The 11450-nt window shown below is 32.9% G+C and overlaps 1 protein-coding gene and 1 non-coding gene across 8 annotated transcripts; both read right to left on the bottom strand.

The window, feature by feature from the left end:
- Window positions 1-295: 295 nt before the first annotated feature.
- LOC114267697 (protein PEP-RELATED DEVELOPMENT ARRESTED 1, chloroplastic) lies at window positions 296-8746 on the bottom strand. 7 transcript variants are annotated; one of them, XM_082906771.1, is made up of 10 exons: window positions 8344-8746; window positions 6156-6366; window positions 5153-5235; window positions 4873-5043; window positions 3062-3205; window positions 2719-2871; window positions 2514-2579; window positions 2150-2284; window positions 1349-1495; window positions 296-589 (listed from the first exon to the last, which is right to left on the bottom strand). In XM_082906771.1, exons 1-8 carry the CDS (start codon window positions 8704-8706, stop codon window positions 2258-2260), a joined length of 1218 nt encoding a protein of 405 aa, XP_082762897.1. In that variant the 5' UTR covers window positions 8707-8746; the 3' UTR covers window positions 296-589; window positions 1349-1495; window positions 2150-2257. The 7 variants fall into 7 exon arrangements, with proteins under 7 accessions (XP_082762897.1, XP_082762893.1, XP_082762898.1 ...); XM_082906767.1 differs by having other exon boundaries at window positions 2150-2209; XM_082906772.1 differs by having other exon boundaries at window positions 5153-5221; window positions 6211-6366; window positions 8344-8745.
- Window positions 8730-8802, bottom strand: TRNAK-UUU (transfer RNA lysine (anticodon UUU)). Its single transcript has one exon. It is a non-coding gene; the product is annotated as a tRNA-Lys (tRNA).
- Between the last annotated feature and the right edge of the window lie 2648 nt (window positions 8803-11450).

Raw genomic sequence — 11450 nt, 5'->3', positions numbered from 1 at the left:
ATAAATCGCACCAACAGCCTAGTTCATTTCACTTAATTGTAGAGTATTTTCTTGTTAATAAATTATTTGTCAATTTGAATGAAATATAAGTTTCAAATCCAATTGATTTTGGTGGATCAACAAGTTCTTACAAAACTATAAGGCTTTTTTTATTATTTCACCAAAAAAAAAAATCCCCTAGCAAAAGCCACCCCTTAATTTCCAAGAAGCTGTTCAAGAAAAGGGGAGTTTTATTAGCTTGCAACACTAGAAGCTGTTTGTTGTGACTTTAATAAGTTGCTTATGATTTTCCTTATTTTGAGATTGTGTTGCAGCTTATGCGTTAAAAATAACTTAATAAGTTGTAAAAATCCAATTATCTTAACACTAGGGAGGGTACTTTTAGATTCGACTTACAGATCATCACCTTCAATTTAGAATAAGTTGCGACAGACAGACCCTAATAGCGGGATTTGAAGCACAATGGTAGCTGAGAGACTTGATTCTCTTTTTGAGAAAGACAAGGTAAAAGGTAGGGTCAAGCATGGCTAGTGGACAAAAGTTGGTGTTGATGCTTGAACCTCCTTGCAGTCACTTTCCAGATTGAGCCCTGTGAGATGAAGGAACTTGTGTTTAGTTCATCCATTTTTGTCAAAGAACAAGAAAAGGTATAATTTACTTTAATGTGACATTGATGTGTCAAAGACTATGCTGTAAACAAAAATAGTGAGAGTGGTTGATTTCTCAAGGTTTCAGCCAAATCACAATCACTCTACTTCTTGACAGTGGCAGTTTCATTGCTAGATTCGAAGAATGTACAAGTTAATCTAACTAATAAACCTATCATCATGACATAAATAAAATAATAGCATGTTAAATTTTTTAAAATTAAAAAAAATAATATAAGACTGCAGTCACAAAAAAGTAAAGCATAAATCATGCCTGAAGTGAATTAGTTTCTCATCATATTTTCTTTTCCTGGTCGTCTTCAAGATTGCCAATTAAGAATTAAATAATTTCCTTTGCGTTTTTTTTTTTTTTTTCTCGCCCTCAACAAATCCAGAAACAATGCATTAATGGTGGGGTATCATTAAGGTTCTTCCAATTTGAACAAATACTTGCCAACATCATCTCATAATCCTAGAAAAATATCATCAATCAATTTTCTATATGCACTTGCTGTTGCGCATTTGCTTCGAAAATGAGGGAAAACACCAAACAAAATGGCTTCATAGCCTTTGCTAGTGCAACTGTGGTCTAAAATTTATATTAAAACCACACACATATATACACCTTAAAGAATTGATGCATCAACGATTACCAAGAAGGTCTGTCAATATTCTACATTCAGTAATTTTCATAGTGTTACCTTATTCACAAAACTTTGACTATAAATAATCTTCTTCGCTTGAATCGCAATCAAAATTGGATGTACAAGATACTGCATCATTCGATGCCTGCTGTAGGAAACCTAGAATGCTATCTCTTGAAGAACTTGAAGTGTCTTTTGATGAACCTGGACGGAAGATCAACAATATTGAAAAGCGAGTTACTACTGCAAAGTAGTGTAGGATTTCTTACAACCTCGTAAGTAGATGTTCCTAATGCTTTATTTGGTTCACTGGAATAAGAATGGAATGGCCATTCCTTAGACTCCCTTATGAAGGATTATATCCTTACAATGGTGAATGATAATTCCATTTGTAATACATTTTTCATTGTTTTTTTAGTCAACCAAATATGGGAATAGATACGTTGATGGAATGATCAATCATTCCATTCCACTTCATTCTAGTGAACCACACACAAAGGAAATAATTTAACAAGCCCATTGACACAAATATTTGAAGCAAAAAACTAGACACTGTTGAATTGACAGGGATTGATTCAAGACAATGAGAAAGTAGTATTAAACAAGCATAGCTATCAATCAAGTAATGAAACTCTTGGGACCAAAACCAAATGAATATTTTCATTTGAACCATGGATGCTTACATTGCAAGAGAAGTGACCAAAAAACTTTCTAAGTTAGTTACAAGATCTACATCTTTTTAATCATTTAGCCTTGGCCCTCTTGGAAAGAATTATAGATTGTTCACCATTCAATGATAAAATCAAATGCCCTAGTGACAATTTGACAGAGAGATAGAGAAGAAAGAAACTAAGTTACCCATTCTAGATGCTGTGCTGTGATGCCAGAGATATTTCCCGAATATATGCCTCCTAAGACCTGACGAGTACCCCCACAGACATACCAAAAAAGTGTATGTCAGTGATCTCACAAAATCGTGCTCACACTTTTCTTCTACAAAAGAAAGAGATTTTTCCAACTAGCCAATGAGGTGATTGCAACACATTATATAGATGACTGGCAGTAAAGTAAAGCCTACATGAACTCGAGGACATCCATGATTTTTTTATCAAATTCAATGAATTCAACATTTTTCGATATATCATGTCCTCAAGTTCACTAGGCTTGAAATAACCGCACTAACTAATACTACACTATGAGCATAAATGATAGTGACAAGTACCTTAGTGACAGTCTCAAGAAACATGCCAGGCCGCACAGGTAATGGTTTATACCCTGTAACACTAGCCTGGAAATCACGACAATAGGGTCAGCATACCAACAGCAGTCCCAAGCATACATGCATTCATCTAGATTACAATATTTTATTCATTTTTTGCGTTTTGGTTTTTATAAACAATCTTCATATTCAAGGTGATAGTACTTACCCTGCCTGCAATTCCACTTGAAACATGAGTAGTATTTTCCTCATCACTGCTGGAGTTGTCTGCACCTTCATCTTTTCCCTGCATCACATTTTTTATCATCTCCTGCACAGTTTTCCCAGGCCTCAGAGCTACAAGCTTAGTTAAAAAGTTGACCTGCATTGAAACAAGCTCGCAGTAAAATTAAAAATATCAATTAAAAAAAAAAATTAGCAGGTAAGTTGCAACAGAAATCATAATTTTTTTTAAAGCTGTTTCATGAGGAATAAGTTATTTAGGAAAATGAATTAGCCTGGTTTTCCAATCTGATTCATGATTTTAAATCTCCAAATAGATATAAACTGACCTCTGATTCAGGAAGCGTATTTAAACCACGGTCATTTCTCTCGTCTAGTATTCCACCTCCCATCATATTCCTAGCTTCCTCTCTGATCAAAACAAGCCTTGCGAGTAGCCTTCTATCCGGGACCACAGGTCGGGATTCCATTGTCTGCAAAAATAAAGAAGCATCCAGAAGATAAAGTAATCCAAACGCATTATATACTGATAGACACCCTACATAACTACTTTGACACATTGTTATATTAGTGATTCAATGAGACATACGAATAGGAAAACTTAATCGTTAACGTTAGTCAAATCAGAATAAGTTTCATGAAAAGATGCATAATTCTTGGTAAAATCTGAGTAGAATCACTACCCTGGGATGCCAATAAAAAATGCTTTCAAGTTTTTGCATGAAGAGACTATTAAGTCACCAATTTTCCCAACAGCTTAAAGTTAGGGAAATGGGCCCATGTATTATTGAGCTATCCAACACCCTCCCTCACATGCAACCCCATCTTGCATGTGGAGATGCAAATAGACATACATAAAGAAACATAATTCAAATAGAGAGACTTGAACAACATACCTCCCCTAACCTAAGCTCTGGTAGAACACCACTAGTCCCAACAATATATACCAAGCTCTCCAACACTCTCCCTCACATGCAATTCCGTCTTGCACGTGGAGATGCAAGCATCCTTACACACAAAGATTTTTGAATGCAAACAAGAGAAGAATGCAAAAGGAGACTAAATGCAGACAGTGAAACTTGAACCCAATATCTCTCCCAACTTGAGCTCCGATACCATGTTTAAAACACATTGTTTCAAAAGCATAAGTTGTTAGGAAATTGCCCAACAATGTATGAACCATTAATGGATAAACTAATGATTGAGCTTCACTTAAATTGTCAAGAAAGAGTGCCAATTTTACTTTGATATAATGAAAAACAAAATATGAAACGCAGTAGATCCACAGTACACTATTGGCTACGTTGATTAGGCTGCATACCATTGTGATTGTAATGTTTGTAAGCTGTACTATTGAAAAACACAAAAAAGTTGAAGACGTGTTTGGTCTTGTTTTTTTAAACTGTTTTTTGTTCTCAAAAGCAGAAAAAGAGGAAATTGGCATGGAAAATTTATTTGGCAAATTGTTTTCGAAAACTATTTTTCTGAAAATTTTATCTTATTTGAAATGTGAATAAATTTCGAAAACTATTTTCTCAAACAGCGCATCCAACCCCTCAACAGTACAGATTATGGAATTTAGAAAAAATAAAATAAAATTTGTCTTATTTGATATGTGAATAGTAACTTTAGATGCCTGCCACATTGTTGTTGCCGTAGGGTGATACATTCATCATGGAATAACAAAGTCCCAACCTAAGTTTTCAAACATGAATTCCACAACCCCTATTGAATATTGCAAACCAACAGTTAATGAACCCCGATAATTTTTTAGAGAAAAAGAAGAAAAGAACCTACGAGGAAGGAATGGAAATAAAGTGCATAAACGTAACCCAGCAAAGAGGAATACATCCTATTTAGATTATTACCATGAAAAGGAATTTCGTTAACAAAGAAAATAGAAAATCCCAACACAATGATTTCTCTGACCTACTACTTTAAAAATTAAGACAAGAAGTTTCTTCTCTCCCGTCATAATATATCTTCTTCTTCTTTTTTCAAAATTCAGTTGTCGCCATTCTCATCTGAAAATAAGTTTTATTAACTATGAGTTAAACAATTTTTTCAACAGATATTATAGTTCCAAATGCAAGGTAAGAGGTTATAAAGCAAATCATGCAGGAAGCTTTCAAATAATTACCTCCAGTAAATCATCAGCCTGGTTGGCTATTTCATTTAAATTTGCTCCTGGAAGATGAATTTTCGTGCCATTCTCACTTTTAAATGCACCACCACCTGCAGCAACACGTCGAAGTAATTCCTGTCTGCTCTCTTTCTCAGGGGTTCTACAAAGAAGGCCAATCACTTGAACCTAGGAGGTTTATAACAGAAAAGCATAGCAATCAATACAAGGTAAGATCTGCAACAACCTTATCACCAAAATTAGTATATCATGCATTTGAGTTCAGAAGCATCCTCACATGTGGAGGGCATTTTTTTGTAAGGTGGGATAAAACAGTCTCCTTGATTACCTCCAGGATTGACTTGCGCTGCAGGGAATCAACTGGCAAATTGTCAAAAACCATTGCTGATGCCCACATAATGTTTTTTTTTTAAATCAAATTACGAAAATCCGATGATAACTAAATAAATAAACGCTGAAGAAAAGAAGAAAAAAAATTGACCAATAAAAAGGTAATGAGCTACATGCAAAATACAAGAGAAACTATGCAACGGCAGTGCAAGTGTAACACAGAAGAAAAGCCAACAGGTGAAGCACAACACTCCTCAGCCACAATTGCCACCATAATTGCTGCTCTCAGTAAAATACATGAAGCAGCTCCAATTGAGAATGGGCACCAAGCCACCAATTAGGATGAATGTGCACTCACCACTACCATTGCAGTTATAGTCAAAATCAAAATCATCAGGCTTGCCAACATTACAGCCAAAATCAATATCATCATTCAAACACCTTTTCAAAGGTCTAGAAACTTTCATAAAATTAAAAAGAACTTTTATCCTTGGAGTGCAAACTGTTTAAATGTGACAAAAAGATACTGCAATAACGTGCCATGGAGACTGCATCACCCGATAGACACTGAAGGAGTGATTTATGCTGATAAGGATCACAATTAACTGTTATAAAAAAAAGAAAAAACAAATGCACCATTTCAGATCATAAAATTTCTACTGAAAGCATTGGCACTATTGTATGAGAAAAACCCTCATATATTGTTGAAATGCTATACGTCTTAGATAGAAAAGCCACTGCCAATTAATAGAGGACTGTCCATTTCAATATCAAACCATACAACATCAAAATTGGATATCCACCATGTAAATAATTCAGGTTCAACGAAAGATTTTGATAACAATAAGAATAACAACAACAACAACAACAATTGCAATAACAAAAATTACTTGATAGATAAATAGTTTAGTTAAACTCAATGAATAAACATGAATATGTAAAGATAGTACCAATTGATGGCCCTCCAAAGTATGAGAAAGTGAAACAAAAGGTTGAAATTAGTACTTTGTCATCTTGGTCCTTCTCAGCAAGTTGGATCATGTAATCTAGGGCCATCATAAACCCTGACTCCATCTGATCAACTCTCTTCCCAATAACTCCTTGTGCAGCCAACTCCACTGCCAACTTCTCAGATCCTTCATCCATGTTCATATCTTCCAACTGCACCCACATGTAAATAACAAACAGTGATTTACAAAAAAATATTGGATCCTTATGTCATCAGAAACAACTTAAAAAACTTTGAAGCAATGTTACTAAAGCTTCCAAGAATAGGCTTGTAAAGAGCACATAGAGTAATGATTATGAATTTTGCAACCTACGATAACATATTTATATTTTCTACATATATATAATCCATGCACTACAAATGTAGCTCGGTTTCTGAGTTAACAGGTTGAATTGTGCACGGTTGATTCAACTCAACAAGTCGTTGTCTCAACTGCAAATTGTCAAAACGAGGTAAGAATATGTAGCACTTGTGATACTCAGAATATAGTAGGCAGGTTGAGTCAAAACAAAAAGGGTAAAATTATGTCTATCTTGGAAATTAAACATAGCAAGTCACCTCGAAGAATGAGGGTTCTGACCATTGCAATATTTTCAGAGATATGAGGAAGATGACTGTTGACTCCTCAAATGACTGATAACATAGTGTAATAATAACACCCATGCTGATCCTAAACAAATCAGTATATCCACTTAACACTCAGAGACAGTTTTTTATGACAAAGAACACAATTAAGTTTGGATTTTGTTTTAAAAGGTCTTCAGCACTCAATAAATTTATTACATCTTTCATTGTTTGCAAATTTAATATGTGAATATAAGTTCAACATTTGGTAGCCGTGGACCCAGGACAAGTGGCAGGGATGCAAATGTCAAGGTTAAGCTAGTGTACATTTCCTTGAATTTTTCGGTTGCTTAGTTAACAAAAACTAAACTATGAAGTGAATAACAAGATTTATTGTTAATGACTTAGAGAGGAACTCTTTTCCCCATTGTTTAGGAAAAAGTGATATGTTCAACGAAAGTTCTTATTGTCCTTCAACTATTAAGCCTCAGTTTTCAAGAGAATCGTAATCTGAACAAGAATACTGTGAATTAATATGTCCTCAACTAGAAATCCAGTATCCAACCCTGACAGCAAAACAAACTTAGTAATTTTCAAAGTGGAAAGGTGACCCGTAGTAAGCAATGCTGCAGGGCTTGTACCCAGAAATAGTATTACGATGACCAATTGCAAATCGGGTCCCATATTAACAAATGAAATACAGCGGAAACAATGAAGAATATCATACTATACAAATCAAAAATCAAGAATAAGAGCAAATTTTCCTAGAATTGATGACCCTTAAGCCTGATGCATTAAGCAAATTTCTAATCTCTACATAACAAGGCATCTCATCACGAAACCAAAATTATGCATATTGATTGGGATTAAGAGAATGAAAACATATTACGTGGTAAAAACATTGCAGAATCATGTCATTAATCATTACAAGGCCGACATACCAAACAAACATACGACTAGCCTAAAACGAGAGAGAGAGAGAGACTACCGCCATAAAAATTAATAAACAGACAGATTAGAATTTCCGCTGCCGCATAAGAGCAACTTTAAGCAAGCATTCATATTTTTGTATGGCAAGTATACCCTGTATTTCCTTACATGTCTGTTGGCCCTCTAGTTATCTTAGGTACAACCTGAAATGTGTTTGCAGATGATAACGAGCAACTACCAACTGTGACCCACATCACTCCAGATAATCAATTTTACATTAATATGCATCTTATCATGGAGAAACTTCAGATTATTCAAGAAAAACCTCCGACATTTTAAAACAAGCAAATTAGGTGTCAGGAACACCCAATTAAAGAAAAGGGTTTTGGGTTTATCCATGCTATAGTTTGCAAGTAAACCAAGCTGTCCAATCAACAATCTAGAAAGTCTAAAATAGGCATCCATGGAACTTGAAAATTAATTGAATAAGAATAAAAGAAAATACAAAAATCATTCAACCAAGAAACACTTGAAGGTAAACAGACTCAGTTTCTAGCAAACAATAAAGGGTTTAGGGTTTTAAGGGCAAAAAATTCACAGAGAATATTAAGATAATTGAGGAGAGAAGTAGTTACAAGCTTGGCAATCTCTTCAAGAACAGAGGTGACCTGTTCACCTCCTTTGAGGAGAGCTTCATACTGAGAAGCGTTCCATTTAGTTTCCTCTGCTTCTTTCCTTCCTCCACTTGTATCTGAGAAACCTCCATCGACCTCATAGCTAGCGCACAGCCTCAACAATTTTCGTTTCTCGAATCGCCGCTTCAGTTGCCACTGGTGAGTGGAAGAAGAGGGAAGCGGCGATGTAATGAAACAAAAGGATGATAGAGAGTGAAGATTGGAAGACGGTCTGTTTAGGGTTACGAAGGAGGCCATGGAAGAAGAAGAAGAACGATGATGATGGAAATGGAGGAGAGACTCTGCGTGCATCTGAAGCAGCATAAAATAAAAAGAAATATAATCAGCGCCGTCTGTGGGAATCGAACCCACGACCACATGGTTAAAAGCCATGCGCTCTACCAGCTGAGCTAAGACGGCTTTGTTGTTTCTAATTTTTATTATTTATTTAAATAGTGTATTTAAATCCTTGAATAATACATCCATAAAATTTACGATAATGATAGGCTAATTCTTTTGATCCATGCTTTGATAACAAATAATGTTGGGCCATTTTTGCTTAGGCCCAACCCATGAGGCTATGCATTTTTTGGTTCTAGTGTTGGGCACAAGTCCAATAGTGCTGGAATATGGAATTTATTTATGATTTATAGTTGAAAGATAATCTATATAAAAGGAAAAAAAAATGTTATATAAATCTTGGAAATTATGTTACTAAACTTGTGTAAATATTATGGGATCATAAAATGTGATAACTTTTTGCTTAATGAAGTAGTAACTAATTATCTGAAATATCTTATGGTTAGAAATATGATAAAATAATGTTAGTATAGAATATTAAGATTAAGATGAACGTGTAATGTTATTCTTATAATGATAAATATAAGTGAAGGATATTAATAAATATATATATATATATATATATATAACCTAACATTCTATAAAAAAAAATCATAATAATAATAAACAAATTTTGTTTATATAAAATTATCTAAATTGTATTATAATTAGTTAAGTAGTTGAATAGAAACTATTTTTTTTTATCAGGGGAAGAGAAGATAAACCTATCCCATAAAATAAATAGATAAAAATAGTATAAAGTGTACACTTAACTCTAGAGTCTAGACTAGTCCAACTTTGGAGTGTTCAATCATATTAATCTAATACACAATTACCTTTATCCAAACAGAGAAATAGTATTTAATTTGTATTGAGATTATGGTGAGCAAGTAGACATGTAATCAGGAATAAACAAACAAAAATGAAGAAAATCCTCACTGACAAAAAGCAAAGCAGAGAGCAAGTGTGGTTTGGGGCAGAAAGGATTCTCCCCTTAAATCCTCTCCTTGATTTTTTATTTAATAGATTATTGGGCTAACTTTTAAATTTAATTTTTATAATTCGAACAGTTTATATTTTAAAATTTGTTATGTATATTATATTTATAAAAAATTAAATCGATTGGATATTAAAAATCATGTAAACTAAAAAATTTATTAAACAATAAAATTATTTATTAATTTTTTTAAAACAAACAATTTTTAATTCTTTTGATATTTAATCAATTTAATTTTTTATAAATATAATATATATAATAAATTTTAAAATATAAATCATTACAATTAAATTTAAATTTTAATTTAATGACCCATTAAATAGAGAGTCAAGAAAATGATCTTGCCCTGACTTGGGGGGCAAAACCAAAGAAATCCATTCCATGTGATGCCAAAAAGTTCCAAACCCCGGTTCGGAAATTCCTGACCAGACCAGACCCCCTTAATCCATGTGTCGGAAATGTCAGTTGTGAGAATTCAAAATTGTTGGGGTAATATTGTAAAATCACCCCCCTCCTTCTCGAAAATTCCACTCTTGCTCCATTGTCCGTACTACCCCTCTATAATAATCATATTTGCAACTATCCAGTATTTTGCTGGTACATCAAAAATAAAAAATGTCTACGAGCAACTTTCATTCAGCAAGATATATTAGAGCATTTTTGACACAATTTTAAAATTTCGAGATTTTGTTGATATGTATATATATATATTAGCGGTCGGGCATACGCAATGAGTGTGTAAACTCAATTAAAATTATAATATGAAATTGACATTTTTTTAAATAATATACATATATATAATTATGTGCTATGTAACATTTCATATTAATATAATGAAACATTTCATTTTATAGAAAGTATAATTAACAGTATTACACCAAAAAAATAAATACAAAAACACAAATCCAAGTCACTTAGAGCACTGAATTTTTTTTAAGAACACTGAATATTTTTTAAAAACAAACACAATTAAGTAGCAAACAAACTAAATTTGTAAAAACTGAATTTATACACAAAAAATAAACAAATGCTTGAAAAAATAAAACAGGAAAAAAAAAAAAAACCCAAAGTGTTTAAGTCTAAGGCCCGGTTTGCTAGGACTTATTTCCAGCTTATTTAAATTTTTAGTTTAATTTAAGCTATTTTGATGTGTTTGGTTCAGCTTAACAATACAACTTATAGCTTTTTGTAAGTCAAAAATCAACTTATTATTTGAGTAGGAGAGGAGAAACTTTATTTATAAGTCAAAAATTAACTTATGTTCACAGTTATATGCTATAAGCTGTTAAGTTATAAGTTATAATTACTTTCCCACGACTCTACCAAACAAGGCCTAAGTCTAATTTAAAAAATTTCACACATATGGTGCCAAATTATTCAAATAAGCCTGCATGAATATGAATTAAGAACCTAAAAATTAATTTAATGAAAATACAAAAAACACTTTTTTTTTTTCAAAAACACACACACAAAAAATTAAGAACAATGATTTTTTTATTTTATTTTTTTCAAAACACACACAATGAACTTTTTAAAGAAGAAAAAAAAATACATAATAGTTTTCTCACAAAAGTAAACACACAAAACAAATCAAATTATAAAAAAACTGAATTTATACACAAAAAGAAAGAATAGCTTAAAAAGTGAAATAGGGAAAAATTCAAAATTATTTGGTTTTCCTTTTGGGCTAAATAAGCACAAAAGGTCAAAAAAAAAATCACAAAATCACAAA

This window comes from Camellia sinensis, chromosome 14 (assembly GCF_055761805.1).
Source record: "Camellia sinensis isolate YWXY chromosome 14, ASM5576180v1, whole genome shotgun sequence".
NCBI lineage: Eukaryota > Viridiplantae > Streptophyta > Magnoliopsida > Ericales > Theaceae > Camellia > Camellia sinensis.
This window is presented reverse-complemented; position numbering and strand designations above follow the sequence as displayed.